This window comes from Ovis aries, chromosome 2 (genome assembly GCF_016772045.2).
Source record: "Ovis aries strain OAR_USU_Benz2616 breed Rambouillet chromosome 2, ARS-UI_Ramb_v3.0, whole genome shotgun sequence".
Lineage (NCBI taxonomy): Eukaryota > Metazoa > Chordata > Mammalia > Artiodactyla > Bovidae > Ovis > Ovis aries.
This window is the reverse complement of record NC_056055.1, coordinates 175288253-175315756: the sequence shown is the minus strand read 5'-3', so window position 1 is coordinate 175315756 and position 27504 is coordinate 175288253. Positions and strand designations below refer to the sequence as shown.

Here is a 27504-nt window from a genome sequence, read left to right as displayed (position 1 = left end):
AGCGCTGGAGAATTGATGCTTTTGAATTGTGGTGTTGGAAAAGACCCTTGAGAGTCCCTTGGGCTGCAAGGAGATCCAACTAGTCAATCCTACAGGAAATCAATCCTGAATATTCACTGGAAGGAGTGTTGCTGAAGTTGAAGCTCCAATACTTTGGCCACCTCATGCGAAGAGCTGACTCAGAAAAGACCCTGATGCTGGGAAAGATTGAAGGCAGGAGGAGAAGGGGATGACAGAGGATGAAATGGCTGGATGGCATCACTGACTCAAATGGACCTGAGTTTGAGCAAGCTCCAGGAGACGGTGAAGGATTGGGAAGCCTGTTGTGCTGCAGTCCATGGGTTGCAGAGTCAGACGTGACTGAGCGACTGAATAACAACAATGAATTCCTAATATTTTGGGGGTACTACCCCATATCTGATATATGATTTGTAAAAATTTATTCCCACTTGGTATGTTGCTTTTTCATGTTCTTGATTGTTTCCTTTGCTGTATAAAAGCTTTTTACTTTAATGTAGTCTCATTTGTTTATTTCTGCTTATGCAAAATGTATACCTGTTGATGTATGCAACAATAATGCTTATTTTAAATGTATTTATTTTTCACTGAAAGATAATTGGGCTTCCCTGATGGCTCAGTGGTAAAGAATCTGCCTGCAGTGTAGGAGACAAAGGAGATGTGGGTTCAGTCCCTGTGTAGGGAAGATCCCTTTGAGAAGGAAAAAAGGATAAATGCTTTACACTGTTGTGTTGGTTAATAATGCTTCTTAACATAGTCAAGTTTCTCTATAGATATTGTTATAGAGCCCTCATTGTTTGGGGAGGGAGCAAAACAATGAAGTTATTCTACAACTCAAATTAATACTATTTAGAAGGTCAAAATTTCAACTCTCATGAATTAGATGACTCTGGTTGTATGAAAATAATAGGTAAATTTTTGTTACTTTTTTCTTCAGCATTTTATACCCATTCTTCAAAGTTCATTCAAATTTTCACCTACTTACCATATTGAGATGCTAGGCATGGTGATATACCCTAATATTAAAATAATTTAACAAAGAAACTTCTTATAGTAAAACCACCAGGTGTTTCAATATTTTTGTTCACTGATGCAAAAATTCCATCTATATTCCGCCAAAGAAGAAGGGACTGTAACACTACAAAAGCAGTATATCTAAATGGGTAATATAACAGAAAGCACCTCAACTTTAGCAAAGAAAACAGTGAAAGAAATTACACTGTCAAGTGATACTTTTTTTAAAGAGTACAAATGACTATAAAATCATTTCTGATACTTTTGGTAAAAGCCTTAAATACCACAAAGTCTTCTCTTCCGCCATGCAGACAAATAATTAAAACAATGTGCTCTCCAGAATTTCCAGTAGAAGCGAAACACAGTTTATTTCAGAACACCATCTATACAAAGAGTATTAACTAATTATGAAGATACCAATGATGGTGTACAATGCTAAGCCTAATAATTCATTCAGTGACATATGTCTGACATCTCATCAGATGCGAATAAGTAAATGACATTTATAGCAAACCTTCCTATTCAAGTATATACTAGAAATTTCTTTATTTTTTGGCCACATGACCAAAATACAGATTCCTAACCTAGCACTGAACTCACGTTCTCTGCAGTGGAATTGTGGAATCTTAACCACTGACCACCAGGGAAGTCCAAAATTTCATATATTAATAATTTTGTGGGGCTTCCCTGGTGGTCCAGTGGTTAAGCATCCACTAGCCAAAGTAGGGCACAAAGGTTTGATTCCTGGTCAGGAAAGATCTCACGTGCTATGAAACAACTAAGCCCATGCACCACAACGACCGAGACCAAGTGCCACGACTACTAAAGCCCACACACCCCAGAAACTGTACTCTGCAACGAGAGAAGCCACTACAGTGAGAAGCTCCGAGCACCACCGCTGGAGAGCAGCCCCGCTCTCCACAACTAGAGGAAGCCTACATGTGGCAACAAAGACTTTGTACAGCCAAAACTAAAACAAATTTAAAAATGTGTGTGTCAATTATTTTTAACCATGTATATACATTATTAACCAAACAGAAATACATATATATATATATATATCACTTAATAATTACTTAAGCAATGTATATAACACTGAGTTCAGTGGCGCAGATTCAAAAATTTAACACATGGTTATTAATCAGTTTGAACACTAGGCAAAACAAAGATAACTGTGCTAAGTTCTTTAGTCATCTCTGACTCTTTGCAACCCCAAGGACTGTAGCCTTCCAGGCTCCTCTCTCTGTTCATGGTATACAAATCACTTAATAATTACTTAAGCAATGTATTTAACACTGAGTTCAGTGGAGCACAGATTCAAAAATTTAACACACGGTTATTAATCAATTTGAACACTGGGTGAAAAAAAGATAACTGTGCTAAGTTCTTTAGTCATGTCTGACTCTTTGCAACCCCAAGGACTGTAGCCTGGTATTTCCAGGCAAGAATACTGGAATGGGTTACCATTTCTTCCTCCAAGGGATCTTTCTGACCCAAGGATAGAACCCTTGTCTCTTACGTCTCCTGTATTGGCAGGTGGGTTCTTACCACGAGTGCCCAACAATATCTAAAGGACTATATCTAGAAAAAACATTCTGGCTTCACATCTCAGGGAAACAAAACAGTAGGATGAATTTCCAAGGTGAGGATAATACTTACATTACCAGGTCAAGAATCCCTTCTTTAAATCAACACAACAGGCTAGACAGACTGGCAGCCAGAATATCCCTGGGTCCAGTCTGCCTGCAAGGAGAAGCAGAGGAGGCGAGGCTCAATGATGAAACCCCAAATGGGAGAAATAGAGAGAAGCTAGGAGAAGACTGAGAATCTCTGTATCATTAGTTTCCCTGCTATGTGGATTTCTTCTGCTCCAGGGATACAACCAAAAGAAATAAGTTACATATAAAAGTAACATCATAAACATGAAACCATAAAACTCCTAGAAGAGAAAACAAGCAAACCAGTCTTTGACATAAATCATAGAAACAGTTTCTTGGACCAGTCTCCTAAGGCAAAATAAATAAAAGCAAAAAAAGCAAAAAGGACCTAATTAAACCTAAAAGCTTTTGCATGGCAAAGGAAACCATTGACAAAACGAAAAGACAACCTATGAAATGGGATAAAATATTTGCAAATGATGCATATGACAAGGGGTTAATATCCAGAACATACAAACAGCTCATACAACTCAATACCAAACACCAAACAATTCAAACAAAAAGTTCGCAGAAAATGTGAATAGACATCTTTCCAAAGAAGACATGCAAATGATTTATAGGCACATGAAAAGATGTTCAGCACCAGTAATTATTAGAGAAATGGAGATCAAAACCAAAATGAAGTCTTCACCTCACACCTCACACACACTTCACCTCACACCTCACACACACTTTTTGATGACTATCATCAAAAAGTCTACAAATAGGGGACTTCTCTGCTGGTCCAGCAGCTAAGACCCCAAACTCCAGTGCAGCAGTCCTGGGTTTTATCTCTGGTCGGGGAACTCAATCTTGCAGGCTGCAACTGAAGATGCCACATATCACAAAGAAGATGGAAGATCTTGTCTGCCACCACTAAGACCCAGCACAGTCAAATAAATTAATAAATATTAACAATAAAAAACTCTACAGGAAACAAATGTTGGAGTGGAATGTGGAGAAAAGGGAAGCCTTGTATACTGTTGGTGGGAACGTAACTATGTCACTATGGAAAACAGTATGGAGGTGCCTTAGAAAAACTAAAAATTAAACTACCATATGATCCATAAACTCCACAGAAAAGATACATGTACCCCAGTGATCACAGCAGCAATATTTACAATAGCCAAAGACATAGAAGCAATTCAAGTGCCCATCAGTAGACAGGTGGATTAAGAAAATGTGATACATGGAACTTGCCTGTTGGTCCAGTGGTTAAAAATCCACCTGTCAGTGCAGGGGACATGGATTTGAACCCTTGTCTGGGACGATCCCATGTGCCATGAAGCAACAAAGAAGCCTGTATGCCACAACTACTGGGCCCAAGTGTCACAACTCCTGAAGCCTGTGCCCCACAACAAGAAAAGCCACTTCAGTGAGATGCCTGTGCACTGTAACTAAAGAGCAGCCCCCACTTGCTGCACCTAGAGGAAGTCCACATGCCGCAGAAAGTCCCAGGGCAGCCAGAAAATAAAAAAACAGAAGGTGTGATACACTACATACACACACACACGCACACTCTCATAATGGAGTATTACTCAGCCATAGAGAAGGATGAAATACTACCCTTTGCAGCAATGCGGATGGACCTAGAGAATACTATGCTCAGTGAAATAAGCCAGAAAGAGAAAGACAAATGCTATATAATATTACTTATATGTAAAAAAATAACAAATGAATGTACTGTATATACAAAATGAACTCATAAATACCAGTCTGTGGAAAACAAATCTGTAGTGACCAAACAGGAAAGAGAAAGGTTGAGAGGGACACATTAAGGGTATGAGATTAATAGATAAAAACTACTATATACTAATGAGATAAGCAACAAGGATATACTATACAGCACAGGGAATTATATTCATTATCTTATAATAACTTATAATGGAATACAATCTGCAAGTACACTAGATCATGTATGCTATGCTATGCACCTAAAACACAATATTGTAAATCAACCATATGTCAATAAAAATAAAATAATATTTTTTGAAGAAATAGTGTCATAAAGATAACAGTGTTAGTTTAGAATAATAAGCCTCTCTGAGGTGATCTTTTGCAAATAGTAGGCTTAAGAAAAATTTTCCTCATTGAATGATGAATAGTTTTTTTTTAAATAAAATTACAAATATAAAGAAGGAAAGAAAAATAGAAATCAAAAGGAAAAACACACATGAAAAAAACTACCCATGAAGCAGATGAAAAGCATAGTTTAAGAGTTAGCTATAAATTTTAATTTTAATTACCTCCATGACACAAGACAAATAAAGCAGAGATACAGAAACTTGACAAAGCTATAGCAAAAAAAAAAAAACAAAAAGAAATTAAAGATGAATTGACAGGTCAGAGAAGTAAAAGAAAAATAAACACCACTGAAATGAAGACCAAATGGAAGCAGAAGAAAAAACAGGCACTGCTAAAAAATAAAGTACACACAGGACATGATTGAAAGAAAATTTTCAAAGGGAATGAACAGAACAAAAAAGGTTTTAGAGAAAAAAATAAATTATGAAAGAAAATGACAGAAAATACAAATGATAGAGATGATAAGCCAAGATGAATCAACAAACATAAGCATACCTGGTGGTTTAAAATAATTTTAAAAAGTGAAAGAATTGAAAAACTATTCTCCATATAATTCAAGTAAATTTTCCAGAAATGAAAGAAAAATGTAAACTAGAGATTAAAATAATATAGCACATCCAGGAAAAAGACCTAGAAGCATCAACACTACGACATATTCCAGTACTAGACGGCCAAAAGGGTAGTAAGACAAAAAAAAAAAAAATCAATCATCTCTAAGGAGAAAAAAAACTCAGGCGGCCCTCAGAATATCTACAGCAAACAGTGAAGGAATGCCTAGAACATCAGCCAGAAAAGAAAGTGAGACTAAGGAATTCCTTACCCAGCCAATTTGTCATTTAGGATAAACTCTGTGTAAAGACATTTTTAAAATGTAAGAATCTAAGAAACTGGTTTCCCATGAGCTCTTCTAAAAAATTTTAAAAAGCTACCTTCAACCAAAGAATACTATACAGAAACAAAGGAAGGGAAGTAACGAAATTACTTAGTGTTTTAATAATCTGCCTATAGAAGAGAAAGTAACAGCTATAGATAACAACAACAACACAGAAATTACATACCTATCAAGATGTAAGAGAGGAAAAAGGCAAACCTCATTTAAAGTTGGAAAGGAAAATAATCTAAGTATATAGTAGGAATAAATTATAAGTATTTTTAAAAATACAAAGGTGACATCAAGAAAAATAACGAATTACTATGATATGCTGAGAAAGAAGGCAGAAAGGGAGAAAAATGAACTACACCAACTCTCAATACACTGGGAATTAGAAAATGTTGTCTAATAAAATACAGATCCAAGTAATATAAGCTATAGTTATATATATTACCAGTGAATTAAAACTCTATACCTTTTGAATTACTAAAAATTCATTCTAAACAGGAAGAAAATGTTAATCACATGTTTATCAGCTCACACAAAGATTGTATAGTAACATATTTTTAGGAACAGAAACAATAACAAATATTATGATGACAGAATTAAGACCAAACATAGCTCTAAAGTCAACGAATGAAAGTAAGCTTAATAATTCTTAAAAAAAAAAGACAACTAATTCACAAAGTGAAATCTAAGTCTTAAAAATCCATCTGAAGAAGTGTCTCAAAAAATGGTGAAAATAGAAAGATAGTTAAAACTATGCTAAAAAAAAAAAAGAAAGAAAACTATGGTCTGAAAGAAATAGAGCTTCTCTGGTACTCAGAGGTAAGGAATCCATCTGCAATGCAGGAGACACAGGTGTCATCCCTGGGTTGGAAAGATCCCCTGGAGAGGGGAATGGTAACCCACTCCACTATACTTGCCTAGAGAATTCCATGGACAGAGGAGCCTGGCCAGTTACAATCCATGGGGTTGCAAAGAGTCAGTATGACTAAATTTAGCATACACGCACACATAGCAGAAATTAATACAACATTGTAAATGAACTGTACTTCAATAAAATAAATTTTTTTAAATTTTTAATTAAAATTAAAGAAATAGTTGTTGGGATATTACACAGGATTAAATTCAGAGTATAAAGTGAAGTTGCTCAATTGTGTCCGACTCTTGCGACCCCATGGACTGTAGCCTACCAGGCTTCTCCATCCACGGAATTCTCCAGGTAATAGTACTGGAGTGGGTTGCCATTTCCTTCTCCAGGGGATGTTCCCGACCCAGGGATCGAACCCGTGTCTCCCGTATTGCAGGCAGATGCTTTACCATCTGAGCCACCAAGGAAGATTGTCAAATTTAGAGTATAAAATGAAAGAATTAACTAATTTTATATAATACAGGTGGTGTTGGAGAAGACTCTTAAGAGTCCCTTCGACTGCAAGGAGATCCAACCAATCCATTCTAAAGGAAATCAGCCCTGGGATTTCTTTGGAAGAAATGATGCAAAAGCTGAAACTCCAGTACTTTGGCCACCTCATGCGAAGAGTTGGCTCATTGGAAAAGACTCTGATGCTGGGAGGGATTGGGGGCAGGAGGAGAAGGGGACGACAGAGAATGAGATGGTTGGATGGCATCACGGACTCGATGGACATGAATCTGAGTGAACTCCATGAGTTGGTGATGGACAGGGGGGCCTGGCGTGCTGCAATTCATGGGGTCGCAAAGAGTCAGACGTGACTGAACTGAACTGAACTGATAATACAGGTATTTTATAATGATAAAGAGTATAATCCCAAATGAGGATTTAACAGTAAGATTAAGATTTATGCTCCCAGTACTATGGTGGTTTAGATATTCTAAAAACCCTTTCCTTTTCAAACACCTAAAAATAATAATGCAGTGTACATCATGAGAAATCCCAGGCTGGAAGAAGCACAAGCTGCAATCAAGATTGCAGGGAGAAATATCAATAATCTCAGATATGCAGATGACACCACCCTTATGGCAGAAAGTGAAGAAGAACTAAAGAGCCTCTTGATGAATGTGAAAGAGGCGAGTGAAAAAGCTGGCTTAAAACTCAACATTCAGAAAACTAAGATGGCATCCAGTCCTATCACTTCATAGAAAATAGATGGGGAAACAATGGAAACAGTGAGACTATTTTTTGGGCTCCAAAATCACTGCAGATGGTGATTGCAGCCATGAAATTAAAAGGTGCTTGTTCCTTGAAAGAAAACCCATAACCAACCTAGATAGCATATTAAAAAGCAGAGACATTACTTTGTCGACGAAGGTCCATCTAGTCAAAGCTATGGTTTTTCCAGTAGTCATGTGTGGATGTGAAAGTTGGACTATAAAGAAAGCTGAGTGCAGAAGAATTGACACTTTTGAATTGTGGTATTGGAGAAAGCTCTTGAGAGTCCTTTGGACTGCCAAGAGATCCAACCAGTTCATCCTAAAGGAAATCAGTCCTGAATATTCATTTGAAGGACTGATGCTGAAGCTGAAACTCCAGACTTTGGCCACCTGATGTGAAGAACTGACCCACTGGAAAAGACCCTAATGCTGGAAAAGACTGAAGGCAGGAGGAGAAGCAGACGACAGAGAATGAGATGGTTGGATGGCATTACCAACTCAATGGACATGAGTTTGAGCAAGCTCTGGGAGTTGGTGATGGACAGGGAAGCCTGGCATGCTATAGTCCATGGGATGGCAAAGAGCTGAACACAACTGAGCGACTGAACTGAAAAATAATAATTAGATAAAATACTATATTATAAAATGTAGAGCTGGCCTGAAGAAAAGTAAAAAAACTTTACAATGACCAGAAACAAGAGAGAAAGTCAATCTCAGAGTAACAAGTTAGTGATAAGGCTATAGACCACATTGAAGGAGCCTGCAGACACCACCAACAGGGAACCTGGAGACTTAATAGTCAAGCAAAGCAATAGATATATACAAAGTGAACAGTGGAAGTGAGGATCCTAAACAAAACGTGAGCCTAAGAAAGCTACAACATAAGTGAAAATGGGAAAGGGGTGACAATAGAGAGTTACATGCAAAAGGAAACCAATTGGGAAGTAAGTAGATTTATACCTGTTTGGTCAATTGCTTTGCCATAAGGGCACAAAGGTAATTTATGGAAAAGAATACATGGAGACTTTTCTACAAATGGTGCTGAATAACTGGATATCAGAGTGAGAGAAATCTGAACCTAGAACTCTCATCTCCATATAAAAAAATTAGAGGTGAAAAATATATCAAAACACAAAAGCAAAAACTATAAAGCTTTCAATACAAAACACAGGAGACCATATCTGTGATCTTGGGGTAAGAAAAGACATTGCTGACAACATAAAAAGCACTACAATAAACCTATTGTCTAGCACAGGGAAATCTACTTTTTTAATATGTAATATATATATCCACTCTTTTTAGATGCTTTTCCCATATAGGTGGTCATTACAGGGTACTGAGTAGAGTACCATGTGCTATAGGTAGATTTATCGTAGTGCTTTTTATGTTGTCAGCAGTAAGCCTTTTCTTGCCCCACAGATACGGTCTCCTATTGTGGCTCAGATGGTAAAGAATCTGCCTGCAATGAAGAAAACTGGGTTTGATCCATGGGTTGTGAACCCCTAGAGAAGGAAACGGCTACATACTCCAGTCATCTTGCCTGAAAAATTCCATGGACAGAGGAACTTGGTGGGCTACAATCCATGAGGTCGCAAAGTCAGACACAACCAAGCAACTCACAAACACACACACACACACACACACATAACTGAATCACTTTGCTGTACAACAGAAACACACTATAAATCAACTATATTCCAATAAAAATTAATTTTAAAAAACTACTACACTATAAGAACTGGATAAATTGGATTTTATCAAAATTAAAAATTTATATTTATCAAGGGATTTTCTGAAGAAAATTAAAAGGCATGGGTAGAGGACTTCCCTGGAGTTCCAGTGGTTAAGACTCCACACTTCCACTGCAGGGGGCGTGGCTTTGATTCCTGGTTGGGGAACTAAGATTTCACATGCTGTGTAGCACAGCCAAAAAGTAAAATAAAAGGCAAGGTACAGACTAGGAGAAAATATTCATAACTCACATATCTGACAAAGGTCATTTATGCAGAATACGAAAAGAACTCCTTCAAATCAGCGATAAAAATAAAACACAGGTAAAGCATTAGTATAAGATGTATCTATCTCATGTAGAAAGACAGACAGCAAATAAGCAGAGAAAGATTCAACATCATTAGCCATTAGGAAGATACAAATTAAAATACAATGAGCTTCTTCTTGAAGATCTATTAATTGTGAGTAGCTAAAATGATATAAGCTGACAACATCAAATGTTAGCAAAGACTTCAAGCATAGAGAACTCTCATATATTGCTGATGGGTTGGGAAAAAAGTTGGGCAGTTTGGCAGTTTTCTTAGAAAGTTAAACAGACACCTACCCTAAAACCAAACAAGAGAATTGAGAGCATGTCCAAAAAAGGACTGGTAGGAATGTTAATACCATCTGTATTGTAAGACTCCTAAATTAGAAGCAACACAAATGTCCATCATTAAGTTAATAAATGCCTTACACTCATAGATCAAAAGAATGTATATGAATCTCAAAAACATGTTGAACAAGAGAAATCAGATACATATAAACTGTATTCCACTCAAAACAAGTTCCAAAAGACAGAAATGTAAGCTATGGTACCAAAAGGGATTAGAACCCATTCAATGTATATAGTATTCCATGGTCTCATTTTGAGGAGGGATGAATAGAGCAGAGACAGAGAGAAAGAAATTGTTGGGCAGAGGGAGAGCTCTTCCGTAGTGCCGAATGCCAGTCGATAAATCAACATTTTAACAACTACATGGCAAAAATTATTTTGAGCAATAATTATCTATGGATGCTAAATCCAAGAGGAAAAAAATGAATAAGAAATATATTTGTATGTCTAAACATTTCTTGTTAGCTGTTTGCTAAATAGGCAACAACTGAGATAGGGAAAAATAATAACTATATATAGAGAAACTACAGCACTTTGACTAGCAATCAAAATTAATACTACCAGTAAGGGGTTGACAGATACAGTTTGTCTACAAAAGCAATATTCTGACAAGGACAGGACCTTGATCTCACATACTAATCCAGACAGGACTAATCTAAATCCTGTCATGAGAAAACATTAAAACAAATTGAGACATTCTATAAAATAAACAGCCCTATATTCTTAAAAGGGCCTTCCTGGGTAGCACTAGTGGTAAAGAATCCACCTGTCAATGCAGGAGATATAACAGACGCCGGTTCGATCCGTGGGTCAGGAAGATCCCCTGGAGGAGGGGATGGCAACCGACTCCAGTATTCTTGCCTGGAGAATCCCATGGATAGAGGAGTCTGGCAGGCCACAGTCCACACTGTCACAGAGTCAGACACGACTGAAGCAACTTAGCACGCATATTCTTAAAAAAAAACACTTGTGTCATGAAAGGCTGTGGAAATGTCCTACATTAAAGGAAAGAGATATCACTAAACTCAAAAATTGATCTGGGCCTGGATCTTGCGCTAAAAGAAAAAAAATGCTGTAAGGATATTACTAGAACCAGTGACAACTGACGTGTAGATTAAGGGCTTCCCCAAATAGCTCAGCAGGTAAAGAATCTGCCTGCTGGTGCACTGGGATGACCCAGAGGGATGGTACAGGGAGGGAGGGGGGAGGGGGCTTCAGGATGGGGAACACTTATACACCCGTGGCAGATTCATGTTGATGTATGGCAAAACCAATACAATATTGTAAAGTTAAAAACCAAATACTTCTGTTTAAAAAAAATAAATAAAAGATAAAAAAAAAAAAATCTGCCTGCAATGCAGTGGACACAAGAAATGCAGGTTCAATCACTGGGTCAGGAAGATCCCCTGAAGGAGGGTATGGCAAGTCACTCCACTATTCTTGCCTGAAAAATCCAATGGACAGAGGAGCCTGGAGGGCTACAGTCCAAAGGGTTGCAAAGAGTTAGACATGACTGAATGACCAAGCACGCACACATGCATGCATACTTCCCCACTCAGATGAAAGAATTACATGGAAGTTAAATTTCCTGAATTTGATCAATGTACTGTGGCTATGTTAGAGAATATCTGTGCTCTTAAAAAATACATACTACACTGAAACATTCCAGGTTAAAGGATCATGATATATGCAACCTACTTTCAAGTGATTCAGAAAAAAAAAAAAACAAACCCATGTATGTAGAGAGAGAGGGAAAGGGAGAGAGAACTAAAAAAGTAAAACTTGAGTGTAAAAGGTTTATAATTAAACTAGGTAAAAGGTATATGAACGTTATTTCTATACTTTTCAGAATAACTTTTCTATAAATTAAAATTACTTCAAAATAAAGTTAAAAATACTCTGAGAGCATCAACAAACTATAAAAAAGTACATTCTGGTGACAGAAATCAGATCACTCGTTGTCTAACTTAGGGGGAAGATGTTGACTAAAAAGCAACCTATTCTGGAAAATGGAAGTATTTTATATGCTGACTGATATGTCTGAAAACACATATATATATACATACAGCAGAATCCACTGAACTGTATATTTAAAACCTGTGCATTTAAAAAATTTGATTATACCTAAATAATTTTAAAAGCCACTAAGGAGACAAAAGGCTTGGCATGGGGAGAAAATCAATGATCAAAACTTATAATCATCAGCCTACCTAAAAATGACTTAGATACTGCCTATGTGACCTGGAAAATGCTAGACCAAATATTTAATTTTGTCAATTCTCTCTAAAAGAATTTACCCACTATTTAGGTTTCTTAAAATTCCCAGAAATTAAGATTACTTGATTATTTAAAAAAATTTTTTAATTAGCAAATACAATTGGGAAATAAGCTATCACGAACAACAATAACAACGAAAGGCAAAATGAGCCTCCAAAGGACTTCAGATAATCTAAGTCTGTTCTAGATATTTACAGAAATAATAGATGGAATTAAAACATGGCAAGAAAAGGGATACCAACAACATACCAGGCAGACAGAAATTGGATATACTTATCTGACATTAGGAACAGAAAACAAAATGCTCCTATTCTTCAATTTCAAGAAAGGAAAGGACTGTTCTTTGACATTAGTCAGCTAATCTCTATAAACTATACTCTGAAATTCAGCAAGTTCTTAAATAATCCTGCTTTTTAAACGCCTAAAGACTTCCCCCAAACCAGATACTATACCAACTTTTCACTTTGTTTAGAGAGCTGCCGGGGTCTAGCCCCGGTGGATCCAAGGAATTCGAAGAGTAGACGGAGTCAGCGAGGAAAGACTTATTTATTTATTAATATAAGACCAGATTAGGAAGAAATAGTGTAGTAGGAAAAATTAAGTGGAGAGAAGAGGCTGATTAACTTGGGTTACGTGGAAAACCAATAAAGTTCGAGACAAGGAGCTTGCACCGTCTGCGTTAGGCCACCGGCACCCGTTTGAATATCGGAGAGTGCCCCACCTTGGGCTCTCTCTCTTTTGGATCTTAGAAGCCGGGACAAGTAAGTAGACACAGTGAGCCTCCACGTTCCAAGGGATCAGCCTGAAAAGGAGAGGGAGGGAGCAAGAGAAAGAATCGACACGGGGGAGGCCAGGCTTGTGCAAAAACCCCCTGCAACTTTATTATTTAAAAGGTGTTTATATACCCTAAATTTTACATAATGGAAGATACAGAGTCACGCAGGGGCAGCAGTCCTGACCCTTTCTGTATATCTTTTTGTATACAAAAGGTTTCAGGTGATTTACATATCTTCTGGCCAGGAGGCTTGCTAACACATTTTTGGCTCTCTTTCTTAATGAATGTTAATCTCGTTTCCCCTGAAGCGTTTTTCTTTAATCTGCATCTCCTTAAAGCACTAAAGTTACATCTCTATAGAACAAAGGTGCAGTGGGTTATAATAAAGAAGGTACTTAACTTAAAGATCTAATGTTGCTAATACCAGGTCTACTACTTGTTTTTCTATATACCAACTATATCTAAAAATAAAGAATATGAAAATTTGGCAGCAAGTATTGGCTCAACAAATGAAACCTTTAATCAGTCCTATTCTAATGATTTTGACGCCTCGGAAGCCCCTACATTCCTAGCATGTTTTAAGCTTCCTGTGCCTCCTGGGGTCTGGAGGCCTCAAACACATGCGCAGCTGTACGAGCCCTGCAGGCAGGCTAGAAAGCCATCAGAGGGGTTTTTGGGTTGAAACACTCTTTCAAATGCAGAAGACTAAAGCCCTGAATTGACTTTTTCCAGAGAATATCAGAAGAGTGGAAAAGTAGGCAGATTCTTATTTTTGGGGGTGGATGCTCAGGAAATTCCAGGGGGAAAACCTGAGGTCTGAATAGCCTTGCCAGCAGAGCTCTGCCGCATGACCTTGTCACGGGTGGAATTCCTCACGCTGGCTCTCAGCAGAGAGCCAGTCTAAGAAGCACAAGAAATCTAAGAAGTCTAAGTCTTCCTTGCTTAGCAAGTAATAATTTCAGCTTCCTTGTTTTAGACATAGTGCATGGGTTTTGGTTGCCGGTACTTTCAGTGATGTCTCTTCCTTAAGAGAAATCAATAGATTAACTTAACAGTGAAACATAACAACAGTTAACAAAACTATGGCTAAACAAAAATATCCAACTGAAGCAGAGAAATTTAAAGTAAGAAAATACAAAAAATGCAATAAGAGGTATGTGAGACAGAGAAAAGGTCCAATGGATATAACTGGAGGCATGGAGAAGGCAATGGCAACCCACTCCAGTACTCTTGCCTGGAAAATCCCACGGACAGAGGACCCTGGTAGGCTGCAGTCCATGGGGTTGCAAAGAGTCAGACACAACTGAGCGACTTCACTTTCACTTTTTACTTTCAAGGAGTATTAAGAAGGAGCAAAAATAGTAGTTGAAGAGATAACAACTGAGAATTATGCAGAGCTAATGAATGACATCAGTCCACAGATTAAGAAGCATAAATGCAAAGAAAACCACACTTAGGAACATCATAGTCAAATTTTGGAGAGCTGAGCAAAGAAAAAACAGCAAGGGGAGGAGAAAAGACAACTTATAACAGCACCAAAAATATTAAACACCTGGGGGAAAAGTTAATTTATAGTAGCACCAAAGATATAAATATCTAGGAATAAATTTAATGATATATGTGAAAAATTATATACTGAAAACTATAAAATTTTATCAAGGGAATTCCCTGACAGCCCAGTGGTTAGGACTCCATACTCTCACTGTCATGAAGTTTGACCCCTCACCTGGAAACTAAAATTCCAGAAGCCGTGCATGGTGTAGCCAAAAAACAATAACACAACAACAAACAAAAGAACTCAAAATACTTTACTGAAACAGAAATTAAACAAGGGGAAGATGATATAATAATTGAGGTGAAAGTAAAAGTAGAACAACTAAAGAGATGGAAGAATAATTCACATTCATGGATTAAAACACTCTCTATTGTAAAGATATCAATTATCCACAAACTGACCTATATATGCAAAACAATCCTATTCATAATCCTAGCAACTTTTTTGTGAAAACTGAACAATGAGTTGTAGAATTTAGGGTCAATGCAGAAAGTCAACAACAGAAAAAACAATTTTGAAAAAAGAACAGGGTTGAAAACTTATACTAAAATATCTATTATAAAGTTATAGTAATTAAGAAGTATGGTACTGTCACGAAGATTGGCAATCGTTCAAAAAGAAAAAAGAATCTACACCTACACGGTCCCATATGGTAGCCACTAAACATATGTAGCTATTTAAATAAATTAAAATTAGTTAAAATAAAAAATTCAGTCCTTTTGAGCACTTGCCACATTTCAATATCTCAGCAGCCAGCTATTAAATTGAATAGTACATATACTAACATTTCCATCATGGCAGAAAGTTCTATTCAACAGCACTTATAATACAGAGATACACATAGAATTACTTGATTTATAACAAATGTGACACTCAAGTGCAGCGGGGAAAAGCTGGTCTTTTTAATAAATTGTGATGGTGCAATTTTATGTTCATATATAAAAATTAAATAAATAAATAACCTATTAATCCACCATCACCTCTACCTTACACCTAGGGTCCCCAACCTCTGGGATTTAATGCCTATATGATCTGATGTGGAGTTGATGTACTAATAATAGAAGTAAAGTGCACAACAAATGCAGGGCTCTTGAATCATCCCAAAACCATTCCCTCCCCCTACCAACACGTTTTGTGGAAAAACTGTCCTCCATGACACTGGTCCCTGGTGCCAAAAAAGGTTGGGGCCACTGCCTTACACCACACATAAAAATCAATTCCAAGTAGACTGCAGGGAATTCCCCGGCAGTCCAGTGATTGGGACTCCGAGCTTTCATTTCCCAGGGCCTGGCTTCAATCCCTGGTCCAGGAATTAAGTTCCTGCAAGTCAAGCAGCCAAACAAACCAACAAAAAACCAAGTAGACTGTCATTCTAAATGTAAAAACGTAAGACAAAGAAGTTTTTAGATGAAAACACAGGAAAGTATCTTCACAACCTTGTAGTAGACAAAGATCTCTTAAATAGGACACAAAAGGCGTCAGCCATAAAACACAATACCAGTAAAGAATATTTAACAGGAAATTAAATATGAGAATGTCTGCTTATCAAGGCATCATTAAGAGAGTGTAAAAGCAAGCCATGGCCTGAGAAAAATCATTTGCAACACAGATACCTGACAAAAGACTCATCCAGAATATAAATCTGATAAGTCTCTACAAAATGGTAAGAAAAAGGCAGGCAGAAAACCCAGGAGAAAAATGGATAAGACACGAACAAGCACTTAACAGAATAGGATATCCGAACGGCTAATAAGCATTATGAAAAGCTGTCAAGCTTCGTTTACTATCAGAAAAGTGTACATGAAAATTCAGTGGATATCACTATATTCATACAAGAATACCTAAAACGAAATTACAGCTAAGCAAAACAAGGTATTGGTGGTACAAATGGAACTCTTTCACACTGGGGACACAAGTATAAATCAGTAAAACCACTTTGAAAAATGTATGGTCAAGTTATGGGTTGAACTGTAACCCCAAAATTCACATGTTGAAGTCTTAGCATCCAGTCCCCCAAAATGTGAACTGATTTGGAAACAGAGTCAGTGCCTATGTAATCCGGTCATTAAGGTGGGCCTGAATCCAGTTATGACTGATATCTTTATAAGATGGGAAATTTTTGACACAAATAGAAGGAAGATGATGTGAAAAGACATTGGCAGAAGATATCCAACACAAAGCCAAGAAGAGAGACCTGGAGCAGATCCTCCTCTCACAGTTCTGAGAAGCAATCAACTCTGCCAGCATCTTGATTTTGGAATTCTAGACTCAGGAACTGCAAAAATAGTAAGTTTCAGTTTAACCATTGTCCAGCCCCCAGTCAATACTTCATTTTGATAGTACTGACAGATTAACACAGGTGGCATCTTCTTAGTGGAATATATGAATATTTATAACCCAGTGATTCCTCTTCCTAATATATGTACAATAAAAATGTGTATATATTTTTACCAATAGTCTAAGAATGTTCACAGCACTGTTATCTTTAAAAGCCTCAAACTAGAAACAACCCAAGTGCTCATCAACAGTACAATGAATAAATAAATTACGGTATATTTACCCAATGGAATTTTATACAGCAAAGGGAATGAACCGATTACAACTACATGCAACAATACTGAAGGATCTTGCAGTGATGGTGAATGAGAGAAGTCAGACACAAAAGAGTACAAATGGACGATTCAATCCAGTTCAGTTCAATTGCTTAGTTATGTCCGACTCTGTCACTGACTGCAGCGCTCCATGCCTCCCCGTCCATAGCCAATTCCCGGAGTTTACCCAAACTATGTCCATTGGGTGATTACAACAATACAGTTGAACATGTAAAAGTAATGTGTGGCATAATAAGTCAGGATGGTGATTACAATTTGGAAAGGAGGGAGCCAACAGGGATTGCGAGAGGGCAAAAGGAAGGTTTCTGGGATGCGGGTAATGTTCTCCTTTGTGATTTTGGTGAATGGCTATCTTCAAGTTGTATGTTTATGATCTGCACATGCTTTTCCATATACTTTATTCATCATTTAAAAAGGTCTTTAAAAACTGAATACGTGAGTAAATAGATTAGAATAGTTCAATCATATATATGAGAGATTTTTAAAAACAACCATAATGTAACAAAGATAATGAGACATTAATGGAAGCATAGGATAGAGAGAAAAGGTCAAATATAAGTCTAACTGGAGTAGCAGAAGAAGATACTGAAGAGAATGAGTGAGAATCGATATTTGAAGAATGAAAATTTCCCAGAATCAACATGACACAAATCCCACATTAAAAATGTATAATACTAACCAGGATAAATAAAAAGCAAATCATATAGAATAAATTATAGTACAACTGTAGTACTCTAAACACAAAGAGAAAAATAAAATCAGATACAGATAAAAGATGATTTATTAAGGCATGAAAAAACATCAATTTCTGTTTTTGGAAAATTCTCATGTAAAAGCCAAAAAGAATAATATGATGAACACACTATAATACCACTCAAACGTTCACAGTGTTAATATTTTGGCTGACCCCTCAAAGTTTCTCTAAACAAATACACGCCTTTCCCTTTTGGGAAAATGTAGATAGTAGGCTTTAGATAGCAGGATTCTTTATCCCCAAATTCTTTATCATGCATTTCCCAGGAACAAAAACATTATTCTGTTCAACTATAATACCATCACTGTATCTATAATTTGATAACATCACTCTAATACAGTCCAGTTGAAGTTTTCCCAGTTAACCCAAAAATGTCCCCTAAAGCTTTTGTTTCTACTTATTCATGATCCAGAAAAAAAAAAAAAATCAAATCAATGGGAAGACTACGTATACACAAAAAATTTTTTTCATTGTTGTTCAGTCACTCAAGTCACATCTGACTCTTTGCTACTGAACAACAATGAAAAAATTATACACACACACACACTTGACAGATTTATCATTTTACCATGTCTTGAAAAAAGTATTTACCTGCCATCTCTTCTCAGGGCAAAAGTGATGCCATCTTTCTGGAAAGGAAGCAGCTTTGCTCTTAGTTTGTCAGGCAAAAAATCCAGCTGTTCGTAAGATTCACTTGTCGAATAAGAAATTTGAGGTGTAAGAGACTTTTTTATGTTATGACCTCTGGACATGATGATCCTAAACACAAAACAAAAATCACAAGGGAAGCGGTGAAGGAAATAGATATTACTAAGTGTATTAGAAAATTAAAGATAAATAATATTAAAGTACTTATTAGTAGTCTTGTTATACCAGATATAAACTGGTTAAATCATGTTCTCAGAATAAGCAATTAAGAAAATTCAAAGCACTGAATCCAAAAGCAATTACTTGTTGCACTGTCTAGGGACCAGCATTTTCTATTTCATTTGTACTTCTATTAATAGTTGAGCCATAATGTAACAATAACCTGTTATAAGCAATAAATGTATTACTGAAAAGTTATAAATCAACTAGAAATATATAATGAAATATATCATTTTTAAAATAGGAATGAATTTGTTACAGAAAGATGAAATTCCTTTTATAGTTGATCCTTTTATAGATATTCATCTTCACATTATATCAGATTTTCTAAGAATGAAGTCAAATTAAATTTTATCATTTATTTATTTGTTTATTTGGGCCTACCATGTGGCTTGTGGCATCTTGGTTCCCTGATGGGATGGAACTTGGGCTCTCAGCGGTCAAAGTGGAGAGTCAACCATTGGACCCCCAGGGAATTTCTAAATTGCACTTTAAAAATGCTAAGATACAAAGACACTAACTCCAAATGTATAATTATTAAATTAACTCAATATTATTAAATTAGATTGATTTTAAAATATTAAAATGAATTCTTCAACCACTTGAATCCACAGTGTAAACATAGCCTGATTAGCACCTTTCTCACCAGGGGTTTCCACAGATATAGTTTTAATTTTCTAACATAAAAATTGCATATATCTTCAAATTCTTAGAACTCTGCAAGGAAAAAAAATCCTATTAAATCACTGAACTATAAAGCTTCTTTAATATGGCACTTTGTATTTAGATTGCAACTTTCATCTATTTATAACCTCATTTCATTTTAAAAAACAAATTTGCTTTAATTATCAATTACTTAGACTGATAAACTTTAGCCTCCCACTCCCCTAAAAAAGTAATTAATCTCTGTGTATAATGTTTAAGAATATCAAGAATCTGACAAATATATATTATTAACAAATAGGTACAACATGCCACAATCTAGAGAAGCAAAGATCACACCCCCACAGAGCTTACATTCTTGAGGGGTAGACTGAAAATAAACAAATAAATAAGGAGATTAATTACAGTATATAGTACAAGTATTATGAAGGACCTTAAGAGGGTAATAGCTACTTTAGGCAAGCTGACCGGGAAAGTCCACTCTTAGGTGATGTTTGCTCTACAGTCTAAAGGATGTGAAAGAACCAGTCAGTGATAGAAGAGCACTCCAGGTGAACAGAATAAGTGAAACAACCCTAATTTGAGAAAGGGTTTAGTGATTTCTAGAAACAGAAAGCAGGCCAATGAGGTTAAACCAAGGGACAGAACGACATGAGATGAAGCTGTTGAGATAAGCAAATGTCAAATCACAGAAGGCTGTCATAAAGACTTTGGATTCCACTTTAAGAATGAAGGTAAGTCAATGGAGATGTGTTGCCAAATACACTATTAGGCAGATACAGCTATTTAAATGTAATTAAAATAAAAAATTAAATTCTTCAGCTCCATTCACCATGTTTCAATTCTCAACAGCCACATATGGCTAGTGGCTATCATATTGAATGGTTCACATACACTGAACACTTATTCTTCACTAAAAGTTGTATTGGATAGCAATCACTGGAAAGTTTTAAGCAGGGAAGGAACACAATCTGACTTATAGTTCAAAAACTACCAGATAAGGATAAAGCTGTCAATAGAAAGGCAGTGAGAAATGTTCTTATAGGACTTGGCCAGTCCACAAAGCCCATACTGCCGCAATGGTGACTGAATTTAGAGGTGATTTATAACTCAGACCTGTTCTCAGAAGCAACACTGAGTCAGCATCCCCAGTACCTTGTCAGCAATAATAACAAAACTCTGAATAAAGAATAGAAAAATGGCTCAAAGAGGGGGAAAGCATGAAACTCTTTATCATGCTGCAAAGCACATGGCAAAAATCACCTTAACAATGGAACTATAGAGATTTAGGAAATCTCTCAAGAGGTAAAGCTACCAGGACTTCCTGATGGAGTACATGGGGAAAATGAGGGAAATGGGAAATCAAGGTGTATGTTCAGTGTGATGGAGTCATGCAGTTTACTGAGAGGCTCTACAAGTTACTTAAAGGCTAACGAACAAATGGATTGGGAAGAAAAAAAATCAACAGATCTTTTAGGAATATATACAGTTAGAAATGATCACAAGATATGAAGTGGATATGTCAAACAGACTTGAAAATACATCAATCTGGAACTCTAGGGAGAGAACAAGGGTGGATATGTATTGGGAGTCAACTTGGGATAGTAAACCTATATCATATTTTGTAGCCACCCAATATCCGGGACCCCTGCTATATTTAGAAATTTCCTTACATTACATATATGAGTGGGAGTCAGGTATCACCTTCCAAAAATAAAGCTGGAAATAACAGATTCTTGCTCTCCCAGCTTGCCTTACACCTATAGATTTTGCTAATCATATATACACGTTTCAGTCTTTAACCTAGAAAGTAAAAATTCAAAACCATTGGGATTAAGTGAAATTTACTCTGGTAAGGGTAGTATCAGCAGAAAGAGTCATGTCTACTTTCCAGAAGGAATAGGGGCTTAGAAACCTTTCAGGGTAAGTGGCACAAGGGATACCATGTTTTAGTGATGGACACTGGCAAGGAGCTAAGGAAAATATACAAAAATCATTTTACTACCTATTATCTTTGCTTTTTAATATTGAAAAAAAAATTTAACAAATACTCCAAGAAAAAAAAATATCCACTATGTTGAGGTCAGATTGCAACTTTTATGAGGACTGAATCAGGTACTGTTATTAGTAAAAATAAACAATGAAACTAAAATAATCTTAATAAAAAAACTGCTCTAATAGAGTAACAAGAGAAAAAATAATTATTTTATTTGAAGATGGAAGAACTCTGAAACAGTACAGAAATGTTTAGAAAAAAATAAATTAAAATTATGAGCTGGCTTACTGATAACTCTAATAGGTACCTGAATGCATAAAAAACTTAAAAATGTAGTGGCATAATCTAATTAATAGAAAAGGAATGTTTTACCTAATACTCAAAAGAAAAACACTTTTAGAAAGCACTTGCCCATTGATACTATCTTTCTAAAAGAAGTACTTACACTACTTGGTTGTAAAACTTACTATGAAGTCACTGTAGTACCAGCATAATAATAGACAGATCAATCGATTAGAATTTCAGACTCCATAATTAAAGACTTAGAGTCAGCTGATTTTTGACAAGAGTATCAAAATAATTCCAGAGAAAATGAATAATCTTTTCAAGAAAGAGTGCTGGGACAACTAGATGTTCATCAGTTCAGTTCAGTTGCTCAGTCGTCTCCAACTCTTTGCGACCCCATGAATCACAGCACGCCAGGCCTCCCTGTCCATCACCAACTCCCAGAGTTCACTCAGACTCACATCCATCAAGCCAGTGATGCCATCCAGCCATCTCATCCTCTGTCGTCCCCTTCTCCTCCTGCCCCCAATCCCTCCCAGCATCAGGGTCTTTTCCAATGAGTCAACTCTTCACATGAGGGGGCCAAAGTATTGGAGTTTCAGCTTTAGCATCATTCCTTCCAAAGAAATCCCAGGGCTGATCTTCTTCAGAATGGACTGGTTGGATCTCCTTGCAGTCCAAGGGACTCTCAAGAGTCTTCTCCAACACTACAGTTCAAAAGCATCAATTCTTCGGCGCTCAGCCTTCTTCAAAGTTCAACTCTCACATCCATACATGACTACTGGAAAAACCATAGCCTTGACTTGATGGACCTTAGTCAGCAAAGTAATCTCTCTGCTTTTCAATATGCTGTCTAGGTTGCTCATAACTTTTCTTCCAAGGAGTGCCTTTTAATTTCATGGCTGAAGTCACCATCTGCAGTGATTTTGAAGCCCAAAAAACTAAAGTCGGACACTGTTTCCACTGTTTCCCCATCTATTTCCCGTGAAGTGATGGGACTGGATGCCATGATCTTCGTTTTCTGAATGTTGAGCTTTAAGCCAACTTTTTCACTCTCCTCTTTTACTTTCATCAAGAGGCTTTGTAGTTCCTCTTCACTTTCTGCCATCAGGGTGGTGTCATCTGCCTATCTGAGGTTATTGATATTTCTCCTGTCAGTCTTGATTCCAGCTTGTGCTTCTTCCAGCCCAGCGTTTCTCATGATGTACTCTGCATAGAAGTTAAATAAGCAGGGTGACAATATACAGCCTTGACGTACTCCTTTTCCTATTTGGAACCAGTCTGTTGTTCCATGTCCAGTTCTAACTGTTGCTTCCTGACCTGCATACAGATTTCTCAAGACGCAGGTCAGGGGTCGGGTATTCCCATCTCTTTCAGAATTTTCCACAGTTTATTGTGATCCACACAGTCAAAGGCTTTGGCATAGTCAATAAGGCAGAAATAGATGTTTTTCTGGAACTCTCTTGCTTTTCCCATGAGCCAGCAGATGTTGGCAATTTGATCTCTGGTTTCTCTGCCTTTTCTAAAAACCAGCTTGAACATCAGGAAGTTCATAGTTCATGTACTACTGAAGCCTGGCTTGGAGAATTTTGAGCATTACTTTACTAGCATGTGAGATGAGTGCAATTGTGCAGTAGTTTGAGCATTCTTTGGCATTGCCTTTCGAGATTAGTAGTTGCCAAGGATTAAGGTGGGGAAAAGAAAGAACAGATTGTGATTCTAGAAGGGCAACATGAGGGACCCCATGAGATGGAAATGTTCTCCATCTTGCTTGTGTCAATATCCTGGTGGTTATACCGTGTTACAGTTTTACAAGATATTACCATTGCAGGAAACTGGGTAAAGCGTACACAGGATTGTACCTGCATTATTTCTTTGCATGATTTCTCACAACAGCTATGAATTTACAGATTTCAAAATTAAAACTTCAGTTTTAAAAGCTGGAAAAACAAACAAACTGGCTTAACACGTAACAATTAATCTCAAAGTCTGGGATAATGTGGACCAAAAAGATAAAACAAAAACATGTAGCTAGCGGCTGAGGTAATACATCTGGGTCTTTACTCTCTTTTCAACACAAGAATGCTCCATGTCTGCCTCAGGACTAAATCCCAGGGAAAATATCTATTTTAAATAGAATATTTGCTCTGTAAAGAATTACAGTTAAAAAAATATTCACTTAATGAATTTCATTTTTTTCATGTATTCAAAAACAACAAAAAAACTTGCATGTTTATGTGGAGCAGATATTGCAGAAGGCTCTGGATATACAATAACATAGAACACACGCAGTTTTCAAGAAACACTACAGGGAATGTACCAGGCAGATGTTAGTGGAACATATAAGAAGGACAGTGTTCAGATCTGGGGTTTTGGAAGGCTTCTTAACAGATATACACATCAAGGCTGAGATCTGAAGAACAGATAGACAATAACCAGATAAGTTTATACAAAGGACTTTCCTGGTTCAATGGCTACGACTACATGCTTCCAATTCAGGCGACCGAGGTTTGACCCTGGTCAGAGAATTAGATCTTGCATGCCATAACTTAGACCTGGCGTTGTCAAATCAGTAAACAAATAAAAATAAATATTTTTTTAAAAGGTATAAAGGAAATGAATTGGAAATAAAAGGAAGAGAGCATGAAGGAATTCTAAGTCTGCATCTTAATATCAGTAAATCATTCCCTCTTCATTAAATCACTTTTTTTTTTCATTTAAATTCTGGAACACTATACCAAAATCAGATTGATTATATTCTTTGCAGCCAAAGATGGAGAAGCCCTATACAGTCAACAAAACAAGATGGGGAGCTGACTGTGGCTCAGATCATGAACTCCTTATTGCCAAATTCAGACTTAAATTGATGAAAGTAGGGAAAACTCCCCAGGTCAGTAGGTGCCCAACATGCTACTGGAGATCAGTGGAGAAAGAACTCCAGAAAGAATGAAGGGATGGAGCCCCAGCAAAAACAATACCCAGCTATGGATGTGACTGGTGATAGAAGCAAGGTCTGATGCTGAAAAAAGCAATATTGCATAGGAACCTGGAATGTCAGGTCTATGAATCAAGGCAAATTGGAAGTGGTCAAACAGGAGATGGCAAGAGTGAACATCGACATTCTAGGAATCAGTGAACTAAAATGGACTGGAATGGGTGAATTTAACTCAGATGACCATTATATCTACTATTGCGGGCAGGAATCCCTCAGAAGAAATGGAGTAGCCATCATGGTCAACAAAAAGAGTCTGAAATGCGGTACTTGGATGCAATCTCAAAAACAACAGAATGATCTCTGTTCGTTTCCAAAGCAAACCATTCAGTATCAGAGTAATCCAAGTCTATGCCTCAACCAGTAATGCTAAAGAAGCTGAAGTTGAACGGTTATATGAAGACCTACAGACCTTGTAGAACTAACACCCAAAATAGATGTCCTTTTCATTATAGGGGACTGGAATGCAAAAGTAGGAAGTCAAGAAACACCTGGAGTAACAGGCAAATTAGGCCTTGGAATGTGGAATGAAGCAGGGCAAAGACTAATAGAGTTTTGCCAAGAAAATGCACTGGTCATAGCAAACACCCTCTTCCAACAACACAAGAGAAGACTCTACATATGGACATCACCCGATGGTCAACACCAAAATCAGATGGATTATATTCTTTGCAGCCAAAGATGGGGAAGCTCTATACAGTCAGCAAAACAAGACTAGGAGCTGACTGTGGCTCAGAACTCCTTATTACCAAATTCAGACTTAAACTGAAGAAAGTAGGGAAAACCACCAGATCATTCAGGTATGACCTCAATCAAATCCCTTATGATTATACAGTGGAAGTGAGAAATAGATTTAAGGGCCTAGATCTGATAGAGTGCCTGATGAACTATGGAATGAGGTTCGTGACATTGTACAGCAGACAGGGATCAAGACCATCTCCAAGGAAAAGAAATGCAAAAAAGCAAAATGGCTGTCTGGGGAGGCCTTACAAATAGCTCTGAAAAGAAGACAGGCGAAAAAAAAGGGGAAAGGGAAAGAAAGAAGCATCTGAATGCAGAGTTCCAAAGAATAACAAGAAGAGATAAGAAAGCCTTCTTCAGCGATCAATGCAAAGAAATAGAGGAAAAGAACAGAATGGGAAAGACTAGAGATCTCTTCAAGAAAATCAGAGATATCAAGGGAACATTTCATGCAAAGATGGGCTCGATAAAGGACAGAAATGGGATGGACCTAACAGAAGCAGAATATATTAAGAAGAGGTGGCAAGAATACACAGAAGAACTGTACAAAAAAGATTTTCACGACCCAGATAATCACGATGGTGTGATCACTCACCTAGAGCCAGACATCCTGGAATGTGAAGTCAAGTGGGCCTTAGAAAGCATCACTACAAACAAAGCTAGTGGAGGTGACGGACCTGAAAGATGATGCTGTGAAAGCACTGCACTCAATATGCCAGCAAATTTGGAAAACTCAGCAGGGGCCACAGGACTGGAAAAGGTCAGTTTTCATTCCAATCCCAAAGAAAGGCCATGCCAAAGAATGCTCAAACTACCACACAATTGCACTCATCTCACATGCTAGTAAAGTAATGCTCAAAATTCTCCAAGCCAGGCTTCAACAGTATGTGAACCGTGAACTTCCTGATATTCAAGCTGGTTTTAGAAAAGGCAGAGAAACCAGAGATCAAATTGCCAACATCTGCTGGCTCATGGGAAAAGCAAGAGAGTTCCAGAAAAACATCTATTTCTGCCTTATTGACTATGCCAAAGCCTTTGACTGTGTGGATCACAATAAACTGTGGAAAATTCTGAAAGAAATAGGAATACCAGACTCCTGACCTGCGTCTTGAGAAATCTGTATGCAGGTCAGGAAGCAACAGTTTGAACTGGACATGGAACAACAGACTGGTTCCAAATAGGAAAAGGAGTACGTCAAGGCTGTATATTGTCACCCTGCTTATTTAACTTCTATGCAGAGTACATCATGAGAAACGCTGGGCTGGAAGAAGCACAAGCTGGAATCAAGACTGACAGGAGAAATATCAATAACCTCAGATAGGCAGATGACACCACCCTGATGGCAGAAAGTGAAGAGGAACTACAAAGCCTCTTGATGAAAGTAAAAGAGGAGAGTGAAAAAGTTGGCTTAAAGCTCAACATTCAGAAAACGAAGATCATGGCATCCGGTCCCATCACTTCATGGGAAATAGATGGGGAAACAGTGGAAACAGTGTCAGACTTTGTTTTCAGGGGCTCCAAAATCACTGCAGATGTTGATTGCAGCCATGAAATTAAAAGACGCTTATTCCTTGGAAGAAAAGTTATGAGCAACCTAGATAGCATATTCAAAAGCAGAGAGATTACTTTGCTGACTAAGGTCCATCTAGTCAAGGCTATGGTTTTTCCTGTGGTCATGTATGGATGTGAGAGTTGGACTGTGAAGAAGGCTGAGCGCCAAAGAATTGATGCTTTTGAACTGTGGTGTTGGAGAAGACTCTTGAGAGTCCCTTGGACTGCAAGG

The 27504-nt window shown here is 37.2% G+C and overlaps 1 protein-coding gene across 4 annotated transcripts in view; it reads right to left on the bottom strand.

Annotated features, from left to right (window-relative positions):
* Window positions 1–27504, bottom strand: part of ZRANB3 (zinc finger RANBP2-type containing 3) — a 296619-nt gene that overhangs the window by 249934 nt on the left and 19181 nt on the right. For all 4 annotated transcript variants that reach the window (XM_042243938.2, XM_060410091.1, XM_012138942.5 and 1 more), the window contains one exon: window positions 18769–18936. In XM_042243938.2, the coding sequence (XP_042099872.1) occupies window positions 18769–18929 (161 nt within the window). In that variant the 5' untranslated portion in view covers window positions 18930–18936. The remainder of the gene's footprint in view (window positions 1–18768; window positions 18937–27504) is intronic.